General features: G+C 56.2%; 3 protein-coding genes across 3 annotated transcripts; 1 reads left to right on the forward strand and 2 right to left on the reverse strand.

Annotated features, from left to right (window-relative positions):
• Window positions 1–297: 297 nt before the first annotated feature.
• Window positions 298–10394, reverse strand: ZNF865 (zinc finger protein 865). The gene is made up of 2 exons (XM_069457137.1): window positions 10309–10394; window positions 298–3974 (listed from the first exon to the last, which is right to left on the reverse strand). The coding sequence occupies exon 2, from the start codon at window positions 3945–3947 to the stop codon at window positions 768–770; it is 3180 nt and encodes a 1059-aa protein (XP_069313238.1). The 5' UTR covers window positions 3948–3974; window positions 10309–10394; the 3' UTR covers window positions 298–767.
• Window positions 10395–12278: 1884 nt separating this feature from the next.
• On the reverse strand, window positions 12279–15111 carry ZNF524 (zinc finger protein 524). Its single transcript, XM_069457711.1, has 2 exons — window positions 14990–15111; window positions 12279–13340 (listed from the first exon to the last, which is right to left on the reverse strand). Exon 2 carries the CDS (start codon window positions 13299–13301, stop codon window positions 12516–12518), a length of 786 nt encoding a protein of 261 aa, XP_069313812.1. The 5' UTR covers window positions 13302–13340; window positions 14990–15111; the 3' UTR covers window positions 12279–12515.
• A 762-nt stretch (window positions 15112–15873) lies between these two features.
• Window positions 15874–23720, forward strand: FIZ1 (FLT3 interacting zinc finger 1). The gene is made up of 3 exons (XM_069457393.1): window positions 15874–15943; window positions 17480–17827; window positions 21430–23720. Exons 2-3 carry the CDS (start codon window positions 17516–17518, stop codon window positions 22624–22626), a joined length of 1509 nt encoding a protein of 502 aa, XP_069313494.1. The 5' UTR covers window positions 15874–15943; window positions 17480–17515; the 3' UTR covers window positions 22627–23720.
• The last annotated feature ends 1206 nt before the right edge of the window (window positions 23721–24926 follow it).

Below are 24926 nucleotides of genomic sequence, written 5' to 3' on the forward strand. Positions count from 1 at the left end.
CTTTCAGTGAATGGTGGAGTGAACAAATGCTGAAAGCATCACAAAAGGGAAGGGATCCAGGCACCTTAAATCTGTTCCTGAGTGCAAAGGACTTACCTGTCTCGTTCATGTCCATTTGCCCAACTCACAGACTAATGCTTGGAATATGGTCAATCCTCAGAAAATCTCTGTTGAGTGAGAGTGTGTGAGGCAAAGGTGCCAGAGAACCAAAATCCCAGGGAAAACATAAGTCCTCAACCTTGTGTTTTACCACCACTTACTCCCCACTCTTCCTGGGATACAGGGATGGACTCCAGCGGCCCTGTTGGTAAGATTTATTATTCTCCGCTCCATACAAGCCGCGTCTGCCACCCGCCCCCCACCCCACAATCCAAAAGAGCACCCAGCCACCCCCCCCTTGTGCCCTCCCAACTCTGCTAGTATTCCACTGTCCGGCCAGATTCCCAAGGAAGGGGGAGGGACAGTTCGGACCCATCTCCACCAAAGCTTATTGGGGGCAGAATGCTGCTGGAGGGGCCGATGAGGGTTACAAAGGAGGGTTGGACGGAGGATCAAGTTCAGTGTCTGATGGGATGAGGGGAGGGCGGAGAGGTCCAGGATGGGAGTGATTCAGTCTTGAGTTTGTAGGGCATGGGCCTGGAGGAGGATAGTCCATCCGAGTCCCGCAGGATGGGGCAACAGCGAGGAGTGGGAGAGTCTGATCAGCAGCCCGGGAGCGGGGAGTCGAGAAGAGCATCTGATTGGAGTGGCCGATGGGAAACCCCCGCTCAGGCATCCTTCCCAGCCAAGGTGCCTGCCCCTGCTCCAGGGCCCCCGAGGCCCTCAGCCTTGTGTGCCAGGCGGTGTTTCTTGAGGCCGTAGGTGTTGGCGAAGCCCTCGCCACAGGAGGAGCAGCGGAAGGGCCGGCCGCCCTGGTGGGCCGCCAGGTGCTTACGGAAGTAGCCCGGATCCTTGAAGGCCTTGAGGCAGGCGGGACAGCGGAGCTCAGGCCTTGGCGGCTCATGGGCGCGCTGGTGTCGCAGCACGGAGCTCAGATAGAAGAAGCCCTTGCCGCAGTGCTCACAGCGGTAGGCGCGCTCACCCAGGTGCAGCCGCTGGTGCTCCAGCAGATTGGAGCGGTAGCGGAAGGTCTTGCCGCAGGCACCGCAGCGCTGAGGCCGGGCCACGGCGTGCAGCCGCCGGTGCTCCGCCAGGCTGGACGACTGCGCAAAGCGCTTGGCGCACACGCCACACTTGAAAGCCCGCTCGCCGGTGTGCACCACGCGGTGCTGCCGCAAGTACCAGGAGCGCAGGAAGCCCCGGCCGCACACGCCGCACCGGTAGGGCCGCTGTTCCGTGTGGCAGCGCTGGTGGCGCATCAGTAGGGCTGCCTCCCAGAAGCGCTTCCCGCACACGGGGCAGCGGAAGCCCCGCTTCTGCCGGTGGCTGCGGCGGTGCAGGAGCAGGTCGTAGGCGCCGGCAAAGCTCTGGCCGCAGAGGCCGCAGCCCAGGGTCCGTCGCACCAGGTGCACGTACTTGTGAGTTACAAGGCCCAGGAAGTGCTTGAAGCTCTGGCCGCATGTAGCACAGCTGAAACGCTCAGGGCCTGAACTGGCACCCCCGCCGGCACCTGCCGCCGCCGCCCCGGCTGCGTCTTCGCCCCCAGACACCCCTGCCAGAGCCGCCACGGCCGCCCCCACCTCTCCGGCTAACCCGTTGTCCAGCACGCTGGCCGCGTCGGTGCCACTGGAGCCATCTGGGGCTTGGGGGCCGCCGGGCGTGGGAGGCAGCAGGCGCTCGGGGGCAGCCTGATGGACCAGCTTGTGCCACATGAGGTTCTCGATGAAGCCGAAGGTCTTGCCGCAGGCGTCGCAGCCATATGGCTTCTCGGACATGTGGGCCTCCTTGTGGCTCATGACGTGAAAGAGATCTGGGAAGTGCTCGCCACAGTCCGAGCAGGCGTAGCTCAGCCCATCGGTGGGCCCTGAGGACCCGGCCGAGGACCCAGGCCCACAGGCCCCCGGCGTGCCTTGGGTGGCCGGGAGTCCAGCAGCCCCGGCCAGGGCGCAGGGCAGCTGGAGCCGGTGCACCTGGCGGTGGCGGGTGAGGCTCTGCGGGTAGCCGAAGACCTTGCCACAGAGCTCGCACTTGTAGGGCCGCTCACGCGTGTGCACCACGTGGTGCTTGCTCAAGTGGAAGGACTCACGGAAGCGCTTCCCGCACACGGGGCACTGGTGGGGCTTCTCGCCAGTGTGGATGCGCTCGTGGCGCTTCAGGGTCTCACGGCGCCCGAAGCCGCGCCCACAGATGCCGCAACAGAACGTCTTTCCAGGGACACTGGCACCAGAGCCTCCCGCCCCGCTGGTCCCAGCCCCGCCGAGCAACAGCGGGTGTGCCCCCAGGAGCGGGACTGGCACCGCACCATACACTACGGCCGCGGCGGCGGCAGCAGCCTTCTCACTATCTGTGGCAGAAGGGTCAGGGGGCAGGAGATAAGGGCCTGGGGGAAAAGTGGGCGGGGGCTGCGGGACTGAGGCCGCCCCGTCCTTGGGTGCGTCAGTGGGGGCGGCAGCAGCGGTGGGGGCATGGGCAGCCTTGTGCCGGAGCAGGCTCTGCGGCGCCGAGTAGGACTTGCCGCATAGGTCGCAAGGGTACACCGGCCGAGGGCCCCCAGCCCCCGCCCCTGCATGTGCCGCCTGGTGCTTGAGGAGGTAGGAGGCGTCGCGGAAGGCCTTCCCGCAGATGCCGCAGGGCAGGCGCAGGAGGTCTGCGGAGTGCGTCTTCACGTGCCGCTTGAGGCTCTCCCTGCGATTGAAGCTTTTGCTGCACACAGAGCAGGAAAAGGGCTTCTCGCCCGTGTGGATGATCTGGTGCTGGTGGAGGTGGCTGGGCTTCTTGAAAACCTTCCAGCAGAGTGGGCAGGCAAACGGGCCCTCGCCGCCCCCGGACGTCGGAGGGGGCACCCCGACACCAGCAGGGGCGGCGGGGGCGGCATTCGCGTCCCCGGAGGGGGCAGGCGCCGTGGGCGTGGCTGGAGGGCCGGAAGAAACAGCGGTGGGGGCGGCAGCTGCAGCGGTGGCCGTGGGCACGGGGAGGCCCAGTGGCGGAAGTGGAGGACCGGGCTGGGGTGGGACCCCGGCAGCTGGTGGCACATCCTTGTGGCAGCGGCGGTGGCGGATGAGGCTGGACACGTGGTTGTAGGTGCGGCCACAGACGCCGCATTCATAGGGCCTCTCTCCCGAGTGCACCAGCATGTGCTGAACCAGGTGCGAGGACTGTTTGAAGGACTTCTGGCACACGCCGCAGGGGAAGCGCCTCTCCATCAGGTACTTCAGCCTGCGGAAGTAACCCTTGTCGTCCTTGGCTGGGTCGCAGGCCGCCCCTGCGGCGGGTCCTGGGGGGGTCTGCGACGGGGCGGGAAGCTGTCCGGGAGTCCCAGTGGGTGCGCCCAGCCCTGGTGTCACCCCCGGCCCAGATGCGGGCCCTCCTCGTTTCAGGTTCCCAAACAGGTGCTGGTGTCCCGAGAGGTCAACGATGCCCCACTGCGGGGCAGGGAAGGCAGCATCAAAGAGGGGGGGCGGGGGCGGCCCGAAGGCGGGCGGAAGGGGCGGATCAGGCTTCTTGGCTTGGGAAGAGGAGGAGGACGACGACGAAGAGGAAGAGGAAGAGGAGGAAGATGACGAAGACGAGGAAGGTGCCTCCGCCTTGGGCTTGAAGGTCGACTGGGGTGGGTAGTCATACTGGGGCGGAGGGGGCTGGGGTGGGGGCTGGGGTGGGGGGCCAGGGGCACAGGGCAGAGCCGCCACAGCCTTGGCGTGTTCCCCGTACAGTTCCATGGGCTCAAAGCGCTGGTGGTTGAGGAATTCCAGGAAGTCAAAGGGGTAGCTCTGGAAGTGGACCCCATCCTCGCCCCCTATGCCGCTGTTCGCGCCACCCCCGGCGCCGCTGCCTGCTGGGTTTGCCTCCATCTCCGACGGGTGGGCAGACAGGAGACCCTGTGAAGAAGAGGACAGGGCTAAGGACGTGGGCCAGCAGGCAAGGGGAGCTGTGTGCCAAGACTCGGGTCCATCCTCTTGCTGGATCGCCCCTTCCCCATCTGCCAGGGCCAGGCTTCCAGCCCGTTTCCACTTCTCTCTGCCTCACTTTCTCCTTCCCTGTCCGTGTCCCCAACCCCTACGACTGCCCCACCACCATCTGCCTCAACTCTCCAACTCCTTCCACGACTCCCCATCTTTTCTGGGGTCGACACAGCTTCTCTGTCCACCCCCAGACCCTCTCTTCCATGCCACCAGCAGGCCATCTACTTTCTCCGCTTCTTGGACTCTTAACTCCCCAGGGGTGCATCTGGTCTCAGTTCTCTGCTCAAACCTTCCCAGGCCTTTTGTGTCTCCCGGTTTCCCTGAACTCTTGCCCCACCCCACCCCCATACATACACACACCAGCCCTCCGTTCTCATCCCCTCAGGTTTTACCCCTGTAAAATGAGGATAATAATAGTTTCCCCCAGAGAGATTAAGAAAGTGGACTCTGGAGCCAGAATGCCAGGTTCAAATCTAAGCCCCGCCACTTTCTAGCTGTGTGATCGTGGGCAAGTTACTGAACCTCTCTGTGCCTTCCTTTCTTCATCAACAAAAGGGGATGACAAAACACATGCCTACTTCACAGGGTTGGTGTGAGGATTCAGAAAGTTATTATGTGTAACGCTCCTAAGGTGGATGGTTCCTGAAGCTCTGTAAGCGCTCACTAAATGGAAGGTATTATATTGTTATTACTGTCACCACTGGTAGTAGAAATAGGGAAGTCAGGGCAAGCCAAGAGAACTGGAAAAACATCAGTGGTGGCAGGGGGGCGGGGGGGCGGGGGGGGGGACAGTGAGTGCACTCTTTTAATACAAGGTGGAAAGGAGAATCTGTTTGCCTGGGAGAAATAAATTACAGCAAGGAGGCTGGCTGGCATTTACTCAGAAGGCAGCCTGATAAAACAGAAGACACAGACCCTGGGCTTTGAAATACTTGGGTTCAAATCCCATCTCAGCTAAGATCCAAACCATCTCCATATTTAAAATGGGATGGTCACCCCTACACTGTAGGAAGCATCAAGGGGGCTGAGATAGAAAGTAATGAGATGTATGCATGAGCAGAGTGCACTCGATCCCCTGAGCTGTCCGTACCACCCAGGACATCACACACCTGGGCTAAACCCAGCAGCAGAAACCCAGGGAGCTTGAGTTCGTGTCTTTGCCTCTAGGAGGGCCTTCTCCTGACCCCTCCACACCAGGAGTCACTCTCTGGCACCCCCTTTGGAGTACTTTTCATTCTAGATTGTAGCTCTATGTCTGTACCCCTCCTTCCCCTACTAGAACCTCAGCTCCTGTAATTAAACCCAAATTCTTAGACCCACTCAGCAGCCTCGGGAAATGCGTCCATCCAGTCGGTGCAGAGCCAGTGGGAGAAGGGCCCATGGGGTCTGGCCTGCTTCTCATCCATCATCCCTCCCCATGGGGACCTGTCTGGCTCTGTACCCAGCCCACTGTGGGGGGTCGAGGGGCCTGCCGAGGCCCAGGCCCTTCGTCCTCTATGCAACCAGCTTGTGCTCTCTCACAGGTGAACGGTGAGTGTCTCCTCTGCCCCCACCCCCATCCCCATCCTGGAGTTAGATATTTTTAGTCTCCAGCTCTGGGTGTCCTTGTCCTTGGACAAGACTCAACATCCCATGCCCTTCACATCCCCTCCATTTAATCTGATCTCCGGGGAGAGCAAAGGCATGGCTGGGGTGGTAACTGAGAGACTGTGGGTAGAACCCAAGTTGGGGAGACAGCTCTGGAGCCAACCAAGTGGCTGGGGCAGAAAGCTCCTGGTATAAGGATGTAGGGAGTAAGGGAGCGATTTGTGTGCGATGGGGGAGGGAGTAAAGATGTTTTGGGGAAGAAGTCACTGCCCTGCCTTACCTGTTAGAGCACATACTAATAACAGCTATCATTCATTGGGCATATCCTACAAGCTGGCCACTATTCTAAGTATGTTGCATGTATTAACTCACCGAATACCTACAACTGTATGAAATAGAGACAGCTGTTACCTCCATTGGACAAAGGAGAACACTGAGGCACAGAGAGGCCAAGTGACTTGCCCCAGGTCATCTGGATCGGTGGAACTGAACCCCATTCCCACCCCTCCCCCCATGGAGTGCCTTACCAGGGCTGTTCCCTGAGCGAAGGGAGGCAGGGTGGACTGTCAGTAGGAGGCTTACTTCAGGGTGCTCTCTGGGTTATGAGGGGTGTTTATACAAGTGGCCTTGTGTGTCTGTGGGTGGCAGGGGGCTGTTACTGTCTCCTTGGCCTGGAACTTTCTTCCCCAATTTCAATAAGCCTCCCTCCCCGGCATCTTTCAGGTTGTTACTCAGCACCCCAGCACTCTCTAGTTCCTCATGCACATTTTTTTTTTTTTTTCAGCACAGTTCCTACCACCAACTTATTTTGTATTCCTCTGCTGTGTGTCTATTGTCTGGCTCCTCATTAAGAAAGCAAGGACTTGGCCCGTCTTGTTTGCCAATGTGCTCTCAGCACTTAGCACAGCACCTGGCTGGACAAGTATTTGCTGATATGTAAAAATGAGACATCACCTTTCTAAATCACTAATGGATCCACAAAGAAATTACAAATTTGAAAATACTTTGTGATGAATGAAAATGAAAACACAACACAGCTGAGGAGATGCAGCCAAAGCAGTGCTCGGAGGGAAATGTATAGCCGTGAATGCCTTTATTAATAAATATTTGTGAGATGAGTGAAGGGATGAGACTGAACTGGCCAACCCCCCAAAGTGACGGAGAGAGGGGGACATTTAGCAGAGATGGAGCTAACATGCAGGGGGTGTCCCTAGAAAGAGGAATTCTGGGGGTAGGGTGTATAGATGCTGAAGGGGATACAGTAATGGGGAACAGAACTGATCAGGTTCGTGACAATTTCCACTGGGAAATCTGAGACAATTCCTCTCAGGGGACTCAATCCTTAAACTGGTGTCTTTTTAAGGGGAGTTGTCACAGGAGGGTTTTATGTAGAGAGAGACATGATGGGAAGAGACTCCCCCACCAAAAGGCAGAAGTCCCAGAGCAACAATCTTAACAACGCTTGTTTATTGCTCAACCACTTTGGTATTTACCATTGCTTGGATGCCTCACAATAGTCCTGTACCATTACTAGTACCATTTTATGAGTGGGGAAACCGAGCAGCAGAAGGGAGAAGTTATTCCCCCAAGGTCATATAGCCAATAAAGGGGAAAGCAGGTATTTGCTTCCAGGTCTTTCAGATGGAAGCATCTGAAAGCATCTGTGGGCTATTCTGCTGCAACAAAGCTGCCTGTGATGAAATCCTAGTCTGTTAATAACAATAACAGTAACATAAAATAACATATAACATTGAATGAGTGATTTCTATAAGCCAAGTACTCTTTTTAATCCTTTACATGTGTTGATTCAATGAATCCTCCCAACAACCCTACAAGATGGTTACAGTTACTGACTCTGAAATACAAAAGAAGAGACTGAGGGCCACACAGGTAAATTAATCTTCCAAAGTCACACTGCCAACAAATGTCAGGAGTTGAAGACAGACTGTGGGGCTCCAGAGTCCATGCTCTTAGCCACTACACCATGCTGTCTTTCCAGATTTCACCCTCCAAAATGAAGAAAGATGCCCCACTGCACCTTATATAGAAATATGCATTGCTCCACCCACCTCCCTGCCACCTAATACCAAGTCTCTTGGCTTGACCCAACACCAGGACAAGCCACTGACATCTGCTGAACTCTAACAAGCATTGTGCTAGGTGCCTTATGTGGCTTGTCTCATTCAAACTTCATAATGAACTCATAAAATAAGTATTACTGTTATTCCCATTTTGCTGACAGGAGGACTAAGGCCAAACCATGTCCTTCCTCTGCTCAAAACCCTGAAGTGACCCCATCTCAAAGTAAAAGCCAAAGTCCTTACAACGACCTACACAGCCCACAGTCTCCCAGCTGCTCCCCCAATGTGCCAGCTCCATTCCTGCCCCAGGGTCTTTGCACTAGCTGTTGCTTCTGCCTGAAATGCTCTGACTCACAGGTATCCACCGTGCTCACTCTTTCACCTCCTTCCCACCTTTGCTCAACTGTCTTCTCAGTGAGGCTCTCAGTGACCACTGTTACCTGTCGCCCAGGGCCATGCTCCTGACCTCCCTTATCCTACTTCATTTCTCTCCTGCCCGATCATCATCATCATCAACTGTGACATCACATATTCTACTTCTTTGCCTTGTTTTTGCTGGTCTATCCCTCCAGAGGGTCAGCTCCACGAAGGCAATAATTTTTATCTCCTTTGTTCACTCTCTATCCCCAGGACCCACAACAGTTCTGGCTTCATAAGCATTTGCTGAATTAGTGAATGAGGCTAGGAAAAGAAGAAGTGGTTGGCTCAAAGCTATGAACCCTAGTGGAATCCAGGACCTGTCCTCTTCACCACTTCACTCCTGGGAGGAGGGAGCTATTAAGAGCAGCCCCCTGGTGGGCCACACCTGTCCAGGAGGAGGGGAATTTTCACTCAAGTGTAACTTTCTAGTGTGTGGCTTTTTGGAGAGACAAGATGACAAAGCATAGGAATCTCTTGAGAGGCCTTCCTGACACCACAACCACCTCTCTATCCTCTTAACCCATGGCATTTTACTGCACACATGCATATATATTTCGTTTTTTAATCATCTGCCCCCTCAGCCAGTATATCCACTCTACGACGACAGGGATTTTTGTCTATTTTGTTCTCTGTTGCATCCCCAGTGTGAAGTAGGTGCTCATTAAACAGTAGTTGAACAAGTGTTTATGAAGGAACATATGAATGAATGTGGGAGAGGATGAACAACATTCTAGGCTTGGTAGAGCTGACAAGGGCCAGATAATTTATCCCAATGCCCTCACCTCCAAGGCCCTTTGAGACCAAAACTTCCCCCATCTTGTTCTTCTCTTCAGTTCTTCCACTCCAACCTCACTGGCCTCTCTTGCTGCTCCTCCACTTACCACAATTATGGACACCTCGGGGCCTCTGCACGTGCTGTTCCCTCTGCCTAGTCACCCAGATGTTTGTGTGGCTAAGTTATCTCTTGTAATTGAGGTTTCACCTCGAAGTAACTCATCAGACTCTCAGAGAACCCACAGAACAGTATTTATCTTGTTTATTTACTCGTTTCTGATCTGTCTCCTCAACTAAACTGTAAAATCCCAGAAGACAAAAGAACTGTGTTCATCTCTCTCTCCTTCATGGCTGTATGCCCTGGAACTAGAACAGTGAATATTCATTTAATGAAGAATGAATGCCTAAGAAAAAAGAGGTCACACCCTAGTGAAGCTAAGGAGTCCAATAAGGAGTCCAGGGTGATGACATGACAGCTGGGTGAAAAGCGGCAGGTCAGGACAAGAGTTGATAATGCCAAGGGAGGAGGAACATTCTGAGAGGGAAAACCTCACAGCCTCACCGCACAGCACACTGTTCCGTGGCAGAAGTAATAGAGACAGGAGCTGACCAGGGTGAGGATGGGGTGGGAGGTGGGGCAGGAGTATTTCATGGGAGCCTGGAGCTAAGCAGGCAGATATTTCTACCTGAAGGGGCAGAGCGTGTGTGTGTGTGTGTGTGTGTGTGTGTGTGTGTGTGTGAATGAACTCTAGAGGGAGCTGTTCCATGGGGGCGAGTGGATCTGAAAAGGGTATTCTTAAGAAGAATCACTGGGGGGGTTGCAGGAAAAACGGCATTCCTGGTGCTGACCAGAATATAAAGTATTCTTACACCAACGAAGGGGGCATTCAGGGGAGGTGTAGTTAAGAGCTTGGGCGGGGGTGCTGTGTAAGGACAGAGAATGGGTGGCAGCTCTGCTGCAAAGCATTAATGCAACACTCTGGAGGCAATCTTATAGGGGATGTTAACAGAGTTCACGAGCAGCTGCCCTACATGGGGAGGGGGGCAATGCTGGTGGCGTTTGGAGGGCTGTCCTGGAGAAAGCAATGAGGGATGTTATGTGGAAGGGATCCTATGAGAAAGCACTAGTTGGGGGCCTTGGGAGCAGTTTAGGGGATCGTCACGAATGAAAGCGTTTTGGCAGCCGTCCTATCGGGGGGTGTTCATGGGGGAGATATCTGGAATGGTCTTATGGGGGAGCAGTGATGGGGGTCCCCTGGCAAGGTCCTGGCGGGAGAAGCACTGACATTCTGTGGGTGGGGGGACGTTCTGGGGACCATAGCTGGCCAGGTCGGGGCCCCCCGCCCCTGCTGCCCCCGGGCCCCCGGGCCACGCTCCCCGTCACTCACCGGCGCCGGGGTCTCCGCCGGGAGGAGGCCGAGGAGGCGGAGAAGGCGCCGCCGCTCCGGGGAGACCCGAGGGCCCGACCGGAAGTGCCGCCCCCTCCCCCCTCCCCGGCAGCCCCGCGCCGCCCGCCTGCCAGCCCGCCCGGAAGCGGAAGTCGCGTCTGTTCCCCAGGCGCCGGCGTGGAGGATCCGAAAGAGGAGGCGGTGACGGCGCCGGAGAGGGGAAGTGCGCCTGCGCATTCGCTCGAGGACGCGGGAGGGGGAAGCCGAAGGCCACTTCCGGTGGGCGAGCAGAGCCAAGTACGCCTGCGCCCTGTGTGCCGCCTCTTCTTAGGGCATGCCCACTCGCTCCGGACATCCGATTAAGCCACACCTCTGACTAGGGCTCTCACGTAAGCCCCGCCCCCTGATTCTGTATCATGCTCATTTCAGAGCTTATTTATTGTAAGCTCCGCCTCTCGCCTCAAAAATGCGTCCTCTTCTCCCCACCCTGACGCAGTTTCTCCTGTTCTCCCTCTCCAAGCCCCTACTCTGTAAAACTTAACCCCTCCCTCTTAGGCCACGCCCTCAGCCGTGCCTCTTTCTTCCAAGCCCCGCCTCTCAAAGTTACTTAGGCTGAGCCACGCCCATTGCACTTAAGCCCCGCCCTTCCACCCATAGCGTTTAAACTGCACCTCATAACGTTTATGGGATAGTTCTGCCTCGCACCTCTAAAGCATTCCCTTAAATCAGTGCTCCTCAAAGTACAGTTCGGAGACCAGCAACATCAATATCATATCCGGCTCTCTGGCCCAGACCTACTGAACAGAAACCATGTTGGTGGGGCCTAGGGATCCACGTTTGAAATACCCTTCGGTCGATTCTGATGCATGCTGACTTTGAGAATCACAGCTTTACCACACTTTACATTGCCCCTCACGTATAATCTCTATAAACCTCGCTGCCAACTTAGTCCCACGCCAAGCATCTAAGCCTAGTCCTATTTGGTCCCTCCTGCTAGGCTTCCACTCTCTTTGCGACTTCCTTTAGTGCCTCCTCTCTTAAATGCTGCCTTCTCTCCCCATGACCTGAGTAGCAGTATGCCCACACCTGAGCACCTTCTCCTAATAGTTAAGTCCCATCTACATACCCGGGTCTAAGTTTCCCCCTTTAAGTCCCGCCCCTCAGATAAACTCTATCCATTCCCTCTAAATTGCTCTCTCACTTTCTGTGGGCCAACCCCTAAACCTCTTTAAGCCCCACCCCAATTCTGAGCCCCTTCTTCTGAGATTCGTCCTAGTTCTGGCCTAACCAGCCCAATAAGCGTTGCCCCTCGCTCTCAGCCCCGCCCTCTCCCTAAGCCACACCCCTCTCTTTCTAAAACTTACCGAAATTGTTAGTCCTGCTCACACCTTCAACTCAGTTTTTCCTTCCAGTGGGTCCTCAGATCATAGAGATGGGGCAAAAATGTTGGCTGCACAATTTCTGGGAATTTGGCTGGGACGGGGAGGTGGGGGCGGGACCTAGAATCACCTTTGCATAGAAGATTCAACGTTGCATAGAAGATTGGATATTTACTGGGAGTACAGTTGGCCCTTGAACAATGTGGGTTTGAATCGCACAGGTCCACTTACAGGGGGATTTTTTTTAACCAGAGAAAACGGTATTTGTGGGATGTGAAACCCGTGTATACGCAGGGCGGACTTTTCATAAAAGCGGGTTCCGCAGGACCGCCTGCTGTATTTGAGTATGCGTGGACCTTGGTACATGCTAGGGTCGTTGAACCCATCCCCCGCATACACCGAAGGACGAGGGATGATCGTACTCTGGGGTCCGATGGAGATGGGGGAGGGGCAAAGGCTTTCTCCAAACCATTTTTGGCGCCGTGCTAATGAGGCACACGACATGGGGTCCTCTCAAATTCCGAGGAAGAACATTTGAAGGGAGGAGAAGAGGAACGTCATCCTGCTACGATCACTGAACACACACAGGAAGCCAGTAGGCAGAGATTTATTTCCAGAGCCCCTGCCTCCAAGGGCCTGTCAGTCCGGGAAAAGGGGGCAGAAGGCAGCAGGACCCAGAAATTTAGGTCCCCGCCATCCACCTCCTCCCACAACGGGAAGACCTTCAGAAACAAAGGTGCCCCGGCCCACTTCCCCAGGCCCAGCACCAGCCAAATTCCCAAGTTTAAACCTGGCCCTGGCCCAAGGAGCAGTGGCCGGCGTTGTGGGTCAGGCTGGCTCCTTCCCCTCCGGCTCCTCTTCCTCGGGCCCTGCTGTGGCCGGGATGCCCTCGTCATCCCACGGTGGTTCAGGCCCTGGGTCCGGGGGACACAAGGGTACCCCCATGGCCTCCGGGTGCTTGCGTTTGGCATGGCGCCGGAGCGTGTTGGCCTCTGTAAAGCGCAGCCGGCAGACAGGGCACTGGTACGGACGCTCCCCGGAGTGGATGCGGTGGTGGTGGGCCAGCTCACCTGCCTCGCGGAAGCGGCGGGGGCAGAGTGGGCAGCGGAAGGGCCGCAGGCCGGCATGGATGTTGCAGTGCCGCCGCAGGTGGCTGGACCGCTTGAAGGTCTTGCCGCAATCCTTGCACTGGTGCGGCTTCAGCTCTGAGTGCGAGATGCTGTGGCGCTCTAGGTCGGAGAGGTAGGGGAAGGCCCGCAGGCACACAGGGCAGAAGTGCGGGGCCTTCTTGGGGCCAGAGCCCTCAGGCCCACCTGCCGCTGACCCTTCAGAGACTGTATAGGGCACACCCTGATCATCGATCAACAGGAGGTCGCTGCCACCACTGCTGCCCACTGGGGCTGTCACTCCCTGCGCCAGCGGGGGCTCCTGCCCTGACTTTGGGGGGCGGCCCCGCTTACGAGGGAGGGAGGCTTTGAGCGTCCGATTCGAGGAGGTGGCCCCCCCAGGACGTCGGCCTCGACGGCCCCGGGGAACAGGAGGAGGTAAGGCCAGAGGTTTCTCTTCCTCCCCGGGCAAAGGCGAAGGCAACGGGTCTGGGCTGGGGGTGTCCATTGAGAAGTGGGGGGGCTTGGGTCTGGGCACTGGAACCGGCTAAGAGGAGAGAGGGGCAAAGTCAGTGCTGGGAGGGTCTGGAGCACCCCTGTGTCCCCCAACACCTCGCCTGTCCCCTCTCTCCAAGTCTTTGGACTTGGGCATGCTTGATATTCACCGGGACACATAATTATAGTCATGTTGGTGGGTAAAATAGTGAGATGATTTTGTACCAGTTGGTAAACAGCCACTGCCCTGAGCTCCACAAGTGCCCCCCTCCCCCATGCCTCACTAAACCTTCCTCTGGATCTAGAAGTTCAAGGTCAACATAAGCTAAAATAAAGAAAAACCTTCTAGGGAGGATAGAGTCCAACTGAGGGTGCAGGCCACTAATGTGATGGTGGAAACAGAGCCCATCAAACCCCAGAGCCATAGAGGCCTCCGGAAGGCTCTTGTCCCTCCCTTCTGATTGACAAAAGTGGGGAAGTAGTTCAGGACTGGAAAAGGGACTGATCCCAGGTGATATTTGACCCTGATTCCTGGGTGAGGAAATATATATGAGCTGTTAAGAGCCTGAGTTCAGATCCTGAATCTGCCACTTACTCTGTGTGTGGCTTTGGGCAAGGGGTTCACCTCTCTGAGCCTCAGTTAAGTGTTTTGCAAAATGGGACTACTCACCCAAGTATGCCATGGGGATAATACACACGAAGTGTTCATACACAGAATCTTTTAGGAGACATGAGTAGTTAAGCCTTACATCAACCCTCTGAATAAGGGTTCATCTTCCCATTTTGTAAAATGGGAAAACTGAGGCACAGGAAAGCCAAGTCTGTTGCCCAAGTTCCCTCTGCCCTAAATTGGCAGAGCCAAGACTTGAACCAGGTCTTGATTCCAATGGCCCAGGAAATGAGAAGAAATGGACACAAGGGGCACGGGGAAATCAGGTCTTTCAGTCCTGGGTTTGAATCCAGCTCTGCCTATAATTAGCAAGTCACCCTACAAGAGATTTGCCTCTCTGAGCCAGTTTCTCTCTCTGTACAATGGATATACCTGGGTTGTCAGGAGAATCAAATGAGATAAAGGGCTTTAAAGTGCCCCTAGTACCCTGCCTGACGCATAGTAAGCACTCAAACCACCACCACCATCATCTCCCAGTGCCCACTCCAAAACTGGGAGCTTGAGAATGGGGTGTAAGAGCGGAGGGAAGGCACAGGTACAGCTAGGAACAGGTGCTGCAGGTGCCCCCTGCACCCCCGTTTTAACTGTCACATACAGAGAGGTCCAGAGAAGGGCAACCACCTTTCCACGATCATATGGCTCACTTCCGTGGGGTAACCTAGACTAGAAGCCGGGTCTCCGGAATGGAGGGAAGGGGGAGCTTGATCCCTCGACCCTTCCCTCCCCTCTCCCCCGGGCAGGCGCGCCCGTCCGCCCCCGAGCTGCTAAGCCCGCGCGCGGGGCGGGCCCTGCGGGGGCGGCGGCCAATGAGCTGCTCGGGGACCGCGGCTGAGGGCTGCCAGGAAGGGGGTCTGCGCGCGCGCGCGCGCCCAGGCCGGCTCCGCGGGGCGCGAGGTCGGCGCGCGCGCGCGCTGGAGCGAGCGCCGGAGAAGAAACAGGTGTTTGGGGGGCGCGCTCCGTGAGCGCGCAGCCTCGGCCTCCCCTCCCTCCGCTCCCCCTCCTCCCGCCCGGGCCCCCCGCCTCTCGGGTACCTCATTTGCATGTCGCCTGGGCTCGCGTGTGTGCGCGCGCGCGGAGGGCGACGGGGCCGGCGCTTGGGAAGGGGCGGGGGTGAGGGGGCCCTGCCCCTCGGCGGCGGCGGGGCGGGGGCGGCGGCGGCGCGCGCGCGGGGGCCGGCCCCGCCCCTCGGAGCGGACGCCCGCGGCCCCTCCCTCCCTTCCCCTGGCGGGCCCGCGCGCCCACGAGAAACAAAGGGGCCTCGCTGGGTCCTAAGGACCGGTCACTTCCGAGCAGTCCAACCGCGCCTGCGCACTAATCGCTCTGGTTTGCCTCCAGTGGGAAAGAACCCACCACCACATCCCCAACCACACCGAAATGCCTTTCCTCCCACAAAGCACCTAGCCGGGTGACCCAATCAAAGACAGGTACCGAACGGATGAGAAACGGGAAAATGGCTGCTCATTGCCCGTAACTAACATGGCGCCTGACAGGCTTCGATGCCCCATGGAGGGCTAAGCGGATAAGATGGTGCCTGGTCTTTTCTCTCTCCGTATCGGAGTTGGCACACTTCGATTTCTCTCTTTTCTCCTGATGCAACTCTACATAATACTCAGGAGGAGTCCGAGGCTGGAAAAAGGGAATCGTATTTTCCCCCGACTAGTTAGCACTCACTAACGTCTCCACGGTGGAAAAGAAGTCATGCGCTGAGCTCCTTGCCCTTAGTCCGTATGGCGTCGCGGGTAACCCTAAGCCCCACCCCTTCCCTCTGCCCTCATTCAAGATGGTTCCAGTCTGGCTTCTCCAACCTCCAGGGCTGGGAAGGGGAAGGGAAAGAGGGAGAGGGCGGGGGTGGGGAGGGAGAGCCAAGAGGGCGGGAGAAAGGGGGAGTGCGGGGGGGAAAAGGAGCTGAGGCGGAAGTCGAGGGGCCCCCCGGGTGGAAGTGACGCTGCCCCCGCTGCCCAAAATGTCGGCGCCCAGAGGGAGGTGTAAGTAATTAAAGAGGAAAGCCGACTGACTTCCCTGGCCTCTCGGGGCCGCCCCAGGTCTCCAGGACCTCCGCTCCCTGCGAGCGAGGTGGACTTGCCTGGCCCCGGGGCCTGCCTGACTTGCCCCCACCCTGGGCGCCTGGGACCGCACCTTTTAGGGACAGGGGGAGGGGCACAAAAGGCCGGCTCTCGGGGCCTGGGTCCTGGAGTGGACTGGGAAGGGGGGACCAGCTCTAGAGCCTGCGGGGTGGAGAAGGAGGCGGGGCTTAGTGGCGGTTGGGGCGGAGCAAGGGCTGGGAGGAGCCTGATTTGGGCGGGGCTTAGGGTGGGAATGGGAGGGGTCTGGTGAAGGGAGTGTCTTGGGTAGAAAATGGGAGGAGCTTAGTCAAAGAGGTGGGGCTTTATAAAGGGGCGTGGCTCAAATAGTGGAAGGGCTCTTGGTTGAAGAGTGGAAGGAACCTCATTAATGCTTAATGGAAAACTGGAGCTCAGGAAGCAGGCAGGAGAAACTTAAAGAATGGAGTTTGGGGTGTGGCTTAGAGAAGGTGGGTAGGTGTAGTGAGGGGCGGGGCTTAGTGTGTAATTCGGAGGGTTTTAGTAGAACTATCAGGTCTTTATAATGAAGATGAAAAGGGCTTGGAGCGATGGGGAGGGACTTAGAGGGCCAAGAAAGGTCTGAGACAGTGACAGAAGTCGAGTGGAGGGGGCCTTGGAAAGGATGGGGCTTCTTTATAGGAAAAATTGAGTGAGGCTTGGAGAGGTGGGTCTTAACAGAGCGGTGGAGAGCTTAGAGAAGTCAGATAACTTGGAAAGCATGGTGAGACTAAAAGACGAAACTAGGAAGAACTTAAAGGGTAGTAGTGGTCAAAACAGCCTACTTGAGTCTTTGTTGTGCACCGGCTTAAGTAACCACGTAGCACACATTGCCACCATTTTGCTTAATCCTCACCACCACTCTATGAGGTAGGTACTATTATTATTCCCATTTTGCAGATGAAAAGAGTTTTGGTTGGTTTTAACTGAGGTTACAGGACTAGTTCTGGTCTCCCTGGAAGGATGATTCCAGTGTGCTTAGCCCCATTCACTTAGTAGTCATCTTTAAAGATGAATGGGAGGAGCAGGAGGGGCGTTGGAGGGGAAGGGGCTTGGTAAAGGATGCAAGATGATTAGGGAACAGTGGGAGGGACTGTTCCCTGAAAGGAAGGACTTTGAAAGGGAGACCTACACAGGAGTGGGAGGGGCTTAAATTGAGAGGAGCAGGAGTCCATTCACAAAGAGGGGAAGAGGCTTAAAAACTGGAGTAGAACGGACTGGGAAATGATTAGGAACACTAGCAGGTGAGTAGAGAAGAGGGAGAAGGGTCTGTAAGAGGGTGGGAGGAGTTTAAAGAACAGTGAGTGGCTTAGAGGGGTGAGTGTGGCTTAGCAGTGGGAGAGTCTCCCAGGTAGTGGGTCTGTGAGCTCAAGGAGTCTGAGAGGGGAGGGCTGATGGCGAGGTGACGCCCTCACCTGCTCCTCTGTCTCCTCCCCACTCCAGAGAGAGCCCCCACCCACTAATACATTCCCTGCTACCATGGATGATGCCCCGCTGCCAGCGCCCCCAGCCCCAGCCCCAACCCCTGCACCAGCACCGCCCGCCGCCGCCCCCCGGGTCCCGTTTCACTGCAGTGAGTGTGGCAAGAGCTTCCGCTACCGCTCAGACCTGCGGCGTCACTTCGCCCGGCACACGGCGCTCAAACCCCATGCGTGTCCGCGCTGCGGCAAGGGCTTCAAGCACAGCTTCAACCTGGCCAACCACCTGCGCTCGCACACCGGCGAGCGGCCCTACCGCTGCTCTGCCTGCCCCAAAGGGTTCCGCGACTCCACTGGCCTGCTGCACCACCAGGTGAGTCCCTTAGGCCCGCCCCAGGCTGGCCTCCCCGGGCTAGACATGTGCTCAAACCCTGGCCCCACTCTGCTCTGGGCGCAAGAAAGCTGGCCCAAGGCCTGCTCACCCACCTCCTCCCCTTAGAAAATTTCTCTCCCTCCCTCCCCGCCAAAGCACCCTGTACAATCAAAGCATGAAGTGTTTCTTAGGGTCACCACCAACCCACAAACTAGAACATTCATAGTAAATCTGCCCAACCTATACGCTCCTCTCCTCTCCCATGCCCTGCTAATGCTCCCCCCTCCATGTTATGTTTATCATTCCCTTCCTTACTGTTTTAAAAAATAGGTTTATCGGGTATATACTTAATTACCTTACTCAGAGATTATCCAGTGAGTGCCAAGGTGAAATCAATAAAGTTCATGCCTTCAGAGAATGTATATTCCTTTGGAGGTGGTCAGTAGCTAGGTAGATGAAAAACAAGAAAGCAAATACACAGGCAAGAATGTTCTAGAAAGGGAGAAGTATTAGAAAGGAAATCAATGTGTAGAAATAGAGAGGAGAGGTATGTGCTACTTCAGACAGGGTGGGGAGGGTCAGGGCAGTGTGATAATCAAGCTGAGACCTGAAGCGTGAGCAGGAGTTCCAGGCAGAGGGAACAGCATGCGCAAAGGCCCTGAGGTGGGAAGGAGCTTGGTGTGTTCAAGGAAGTGATGGGAGACTGACCATGCGGTTGGGTGGAGTGAGCTTGGAACAGCATGGAAGGCAAGGATGGGCTGGGTCACACCATGTCTATGTGCCAGACATTCACACAACCAGGGTAAGTAGTAAAACCTGATGTTTATCAATGGTCTTGTCCCCATGGCATCTGCCTTGGTTCAGATCCTCACATCCTGGATGTTGGCCCCAACTTTCTAAGTGGTCTTCCTACTTCCTGTCTCTCTCCCTCATGTCTGGCCTCTGCATCCATCACAGAGTGACCAGGTACCCACTGCTTAAAACCCTTGATCATTAGGATGACAGGGGTGGGAGCTCTGTAACTTGATGTGACATTCACAGCCCTTTGAGGCCTCATCCCTGCCCACCAGTAGGTTATAATTCCAGTGAACCATTTAACGAGCCCCTGTATGCCGGCACAGTATGAGGCTGCTGGGGGGAAAAAACAGGGGAACCAAGTGACACAGTCCACTTCTTTTATGACTTCCCAGAGCCAACAGTCTAGTGGGGGAGACATGAACTGAACAACTAGGTTAATGAGTATTAGACTGCAACTGAGATGTGTGAAGATAGAGGGTAGCAGCGTTCTGAGGCTAATACAAGAGAGATCTAAAGCAGTCTGCCGCTGAAGAACAAGGAGCTACTAACCAGGGAAAGGGATGGTGGGGGCTGGGGGGAAGAGATTTCTAGGTCCAGGGAACAGGATGTGCACTTCCAAGGAAGCAAGGCAGGCTTTTGAGGAACTGGAGAAAGGCCAGTGTGGCTGGAGCACAGAAGACAGTGTGGCACAGGAGAAAGCTGGAGAGTCTGCCAGACCCTGGAAACACAGCTGTGAGCAAAACCAATGTGGCCCCTGTTTTCATCGTCCTTATCTGATGGGGAGACAGACAACACCCAAGTTAGATGTAGACACGGAGTTGACTGGAGCCATAAGCTCTGTAGGGGGTTAGATTCAAGGAAGAATTTTCAAGGAGCTGACAGATACATTGAGACCTACAGGATAAGGGAGGGACCTGCCATTGAAAAGAGCATCTGAGGCAGTGAGAACAGCATGTACAAAGGCTCTGGGGTCAACATAACCCCTTGGGTTAGAAAGTCAGAGTGGAGAGAGAACACATTAAGTGACAAAGAGGGTAGAGTTCCCACACTGTACACCCACACTGACTGCACTCACATCATCACGTCTAGTGCCAGCATGGCAAGTGGATAGCACTCCCTGTTCCTTCGTCAGTTCCATGCCCCTAGTAGACATTACTAGTCAAGCACTGTACTCTTTCAAATCCAGTTTCACAGTCTTTCTACCCACAGGCCTCCAGGCAGACATGACCAATCAATGGGACTCCACACTCAAAGATCTCTCTCTGCTATTCTCAGACTCTTAAATCAACCACAAGGGCAAATATCAATGGAAACCTCTGTAAGGCACAGTTTTACACAGTCTATAAGCCTGGCTCTTGCCCCAGAAAAAATACAGATTCCTGGACTTCCTCCTGGGAGATTTGGATTCCCTGGATCTAGATGTGATTTCCTGGGTCTGTATTTGTTAAAACATGTTCGGTGGGACTCTGAGGTGCAGCCAGATTTGGTTCAAAACCAATTCTCTGCCCTAATACCCCCCAGGGTTATTAGTAACTGGCTCATGATAGCAGGGCTTGGGAATGGGGAGATACCCCTCCCAGGGCTGGCTTCCCTGGATTCTAGAACTGTTCTGTCCAGTATGGTAGCCATTAGCTACAGGTGGTGATTTCGATTTAAATATATTAAGACTAAAACTCAGTTCTTTTTTTGTTTGTTTAGACAGAGTCTCACTCTCTTGCCGGGGCTAGAGTGCCGTGGCGTCAGCCTAGCTCACAGCAACCTCAAACTCCTGGGCTCAAGTGATCCTCCTGCCTCAGCCTCCCGAGTAGCTGGGGCTATAGGCATGCACCACCATGCCCGGCTAATTTTTTCTATATATTTTTAGTTGTCCAACTGATTTATTTCTATTTTTTTAGTAGAGATGGGGTCTCACTCTTGCTCAGGCTGGTCTCAAACTCCTGAGCTCCAACAATCCACCCGCCTCAGCCTCCCAGAGTGCTAGGATTACAGGCGTGAGCCACTGCACCTGGCCAAAAACTCAGTTCTTTAGTCACACTAGCCACATTTCAGGTGCCCCATAGCCACAGGTGGCTAGTGGCTACCCAATTGAACAGTGCAGATAGGGACCATTTGCATCACTGCAGAAGTTCTTTTGGACAGTTTTGCTCTAAATGGTTCAACATTGACTTTGAAAAGCCATTTTCCACTCCAGGGGATTATGAAAGCTCCTCTCCACCTCCCCCCAATATACACTGGTTTAGAGGACAACAGTCAGACACCACAGAAATATTGGTTAATAGCAATTTTAATTTCCATGAATTGAGTAGTTATTTTGTGATGGTTCCACCCTATTCCCACAGCAATACTGTGGGATGGCCCATCTTATTATGCCCATTTTGCAGAGAAGAAAAGCAGAGGCCAGAGATGCAAAGTCACTTGCCCAGGCTTTCACAAAGAGTAGAAAGCAGAGCTGGGATTTGAACCCAGGTCTGCCAGTGCCCAGAGCCCTTGTCTTTAACCGTTCTCCCAGTGAGTCACAGTCCCCAGGTAGACTTGTTGAAAATGAGTGTTAGCCAGGAAGAGTGGGGGGAAGAGTTTCCCAGCCTGAGGGCACAGCATTTGCAAAGGTTCTCAGGCTGGCAGGGACTTGGCCTTTTTGAGAACTGAGAGGATGCCAGTGTGGTCCAAAACACAGAGCCAGAGTGTGAGAGTTTGAGCCAGATCATGGCCCTGTCACTTGGACCACATCCCTTTGGGAGTACAGTAATCTGTTGTGTAGGCTCAATGCTCACCCCTGATGCTCTCTCTTCCTCCCGCACTCCCAGGTCGTCCACACTGGCGAGAAGCCCTACTGCTGCCTGGTCTGTGAGCTCCGCTTCTCCTCGCGCTCCAGCCTGGGCCGCCACCTCAAGCGCCAGCACCGCGGGGTGCTCCCATCTCCGCTGCAGCCCGGCCCGGGCCTGCCCGCCTTGAGCGCACCCTGCTCCGTCTGCTGCAACGTAGGGCCCTGCTCGGTGTGCGGGGGCGCGGGGACCGGCGGTGGAGAGGGTCCAGAGGGGGCAGGCGCTGGCCCGGGCAGCTGGGGGCTGGCAGAGGCTGCAGCTGCAGCGGCGGCCTCGTTGCCCCCGTTTGCGTGCGGCGCCTGCGCACGGCGCTTCGACCACGGCCGGGAGCTGGCAGCCCACTGGGCCGCGCACACCGACGTGAAGCCCTTCAAGTGCCCGCGCTGCGAGCGCGACTTCAACGCGCCGGCACTGCTGGAGCGGCACAAGCTGACGCATGATCTGCAGGGCGCGGGCGCGCCCCCAGCGCAGGCCTGGGCTCCTGGGGCAGGCGCTGGGCCCGAGTCGGCCCGCGACGCTGGCGCTGCGGAGGCGGGCGACGATCCACCGGCTTGGGACGGCGGGCTGCTCCTGGGCCCCACGGGGGGCGGTGTGCCCGAGCTGGGGGGGCTGCTCCCCGAGGGCGGCGGGGAGGCCCCTGCGCCTGCGGCGGTAGCCGAACCGTCGGAAGACACCCTGTACCAGTGCGACTGCGGGACCTTCTTCGCGTCGGCAGCGGCCCTGGCTAGCCACCTGGAAGCGCATTCGGGCCCGGCCACCTATGGCTGCGGCCACTGCGGAGCGCTGTACGCGGCGCTGGCGGCCCTGGAGGAGCACCGGCGGGTCAGCCACGGCGAGGGTGGCGGGGAGGAGGCGGCCGCCGCGGCCCCGGAGGGGGAACCGGCGTCTGGGGAGCCCGCGTCTGGCTCGGGCCGCGGCAAGAAGATCTTCGGCTGCTCCGAGTGCGAGAAGCTGTTCCGCTCGCCGCGCGACCTGGAGCGGCACGTGCTCGTGCACACCGGCGAGAAGCCGTTCCCGTGCCTCGAATGCGGCAAGTTCTTCCGCCACGAGTGCTACCTCAAGCGCCACCGGCTGCTGCACGGCACCGAGCGGCCCTTCCCCTGCCACATCTGTGGCAAGGGCTTCATCACGCTCAGCAACCTCTCGCGGCACCTGAAGCTCCACCGGGGCATGGACTGACAGAGCCGGGCCGCACCCTGCCCTCGACCCGACGCCTGGACTCAGGGCCTGGGCCAAGGGACCTCCTGCCTCCAAATCCAGACACAGGCCCTGAAATGAGGGGATCCTGACTGGAGAGATGGGGGCCACCAAAAACCCACACAGGCCCCTGAGCTGGGGGACCACAAACAAACGGAGAGACTCCTCAGCTGGGGAGTGTGTGTCCAAGAATAAAATAGTTGGAGGTCCCAAATCTAGGGAGAGACTTCAGACCGTGGGGCCCCTGGAATAGTATGGGCACCCCCCAAATCAACAGGCCCCTAAGATGCTGGGACCTAGGAATGAGAAATGGGTCTCACAAGTACCTCTCATTTTGAGGGCCCCAATAATAAAAGATGGGCACCCCCCCCACCAAGGGAAGACTGCCCCAGTCCCTGAGAGCCATCATTCCCAACGACCTTGATCGGGAGGATGTAGAGGGACCATGTCCCTGAATTTTCCTAGATCCCCTCCAAATGCTACCCACCAGAGTCACTGGTGCCCCCAGAAATGGATATAACCGATATCTGCCTTTCCCCCATTTCATTCCCTATGCTGAAAGAGGACCAGGGTAGATGCCCCCTGCCCTCAACTACCCCCCCTCCAATTAGGCCTCTCTCCCCTACTGCAGAATGGATGGACCCTAATGATCTCCCCCCCCCCAACACTAGAATAGACTGGTCTGAAATCCCCCTGCCCAGTAGGATGGACTGATCCATATGCGCACACCCCTGTCCACACGGAATGGGCTGGTCCAGGTTGTGGATGCACCCCACCCTCCTTAGAGTGAATAGGGCAGACACTCCTCCCTCTTCCTGTAGAGTGGACTGGTCCACGTCATACCCCATCCTGTGAATTCAGTGGAAGGTGGTGGACACTGGGGCTTCCCTCCCCCTCTACTGTAGCACCTGTTGGTCTTTCTCTCCATCTCTGTTGGTTTGTCTGTCTCTGTGTTCCTCCCAACCCCAAAGGGAAGGGGGGACTTGCCTGGGGGTTCCCCCCTTGAACCTCGACCTCACCCCCTCATCTCACTCCCCAATGTCTCCAGGACCCCAATAAACCTCGTCCTGTCAGTCACTGCCGTCTCATTTTCTGATCCTTGGTTCCAGGGGTGGGGTGAGGATCTCTTCCTCCAAGACTTGGGACAGGCCCCCTAAATGGACACATCCTTGCTCCTTCCTGAGTTTTGAATCCTTTAGGTCCGCAGTCCCCAATCCCCAGGCCACCAGCCAGTATGGGTCTGCAGGCCTGTTAGGGACTGGGCCACAGACTTCTGCCATCCCTGCCCCCAGTGGTGGAAAAATTGTCTTCCATGAAACTTAGAAAATGGGGACAGCACAGCAGGAGGTGAGCAGGGAGCGAAGCTTCATCAGTATTTACAGCTGCTGCCCATCATGGCATCACCACCTGTGCTCCACGTCCCTCACTGCTTCCTCTGGAAAAACCGCCTTCCATAATACTTGTCCTTGGTGCCAAAAAGGTTGGGGATCGCTGCTTTAGATAGTACACAACCCTGTCCCTTAAATGCCAGATCCACCTCCAACAGACAGACACACCCCCTAGAAACAAGACACCCTTTGGAAGCCTCCAGTCTCATAGAAGACGCCCTTTGGAAACAAAATTGTCTCCTTAGGGACACACGTAGGAAGAGGCCCTGCCCCTTAGACTCTGCCCCTGCCGCCCCCAACCAAATTTGTGCCTTAGATCAGGGTATGTCCTTCAAATAGTCTCCTACAAAGTTCATGCCTGTAATCCTAGCGCTTTGGGAGGCCCAGGTAGGAGGATTACTTGAGGCCAGGAGTTCCTTCAAGACCAGCCTGAGCAAGAGCGAGAACTGTCTCTACAAAAAATAAAAAATTAGCTGGGCATGGTGGCACATGCCTGTAGTCCCAGCTACTTGGGAGGCTTGAGGATCGCTTGAGCCCAGGAGTTTGAGGTTGCAGTGAACTGTGATGACACCACTGCACTCTAGCCCTGGCAACAGCAAGACCTTGTCTAAAATAAAATAATCCTGAACAAAAACATTGGAAATCACCAGCGAGGAAAAGAGACCTAAGAGCGTGGGATGAGGAAAAGGGGTAAAAACCTCTCAACTACAGAATGCAGCCGGTAGAACCTGCTAGACACCTGGGACAGAGCGGAGGACAAAGAGCAAGGGGGGTGGTGTCAAAATCAGAAACTTAGACTTTGGGGCAAGAATTTCACCCTTTTTAAGTAATCTAGAAATAAAATAAACAAACTGTCTCCTACACACTAGATTGCTTTCCTGTGCCCAGTGCTCA

This window comes from Eulemur rufifrons, chromosome 24 (genome assembly GCF_041146395.1).
Source record: "Eulemur rufifrons isolate Redbay chromosome 24, OSU_ERuf_1, whole genome shotgun sequence".
Classification (NCBI taxonomy): domain Eukaryota; kingdom Metazoa; phylum Chordata; class Mammalia; order Primates; family Lemuridae; genus Eulemur; species Eulemur rufifrons.

Excerpts from the sequence above, each read along its gene's own strand:
- FIZ1 (XM_069457393.1), top strand. The coding sequence starts at position 17,516 with ATGGATGATGCCCCGCTGCCAGCGCCCCCAGCCCCAGCCCCAACCCCT. Across the intron at positions 17,828-21,429 it reads CTGGCCTGCTGCACCACCAG|GTCGTCCACACTGGCGAGAA; the intron begins GTGAGTCCCTTA and ends CCGCACTCCCAG.
- ZNF524 (XM_069457711.1), bottom strand. The coding sequence starts at position 13,301 with ATGGACACCCCCAGCCCAGACCCGTTGCCTTCGCCTTTGCCCGGGGAG.
- ZNF865 (XM_069457137.1), bottom strand. The coding sequence starts at position 3,947 with ATGGAGGCAAACCCAGCAGGCAGCGGCGCCGGGGGTGGCGCGAACAGC.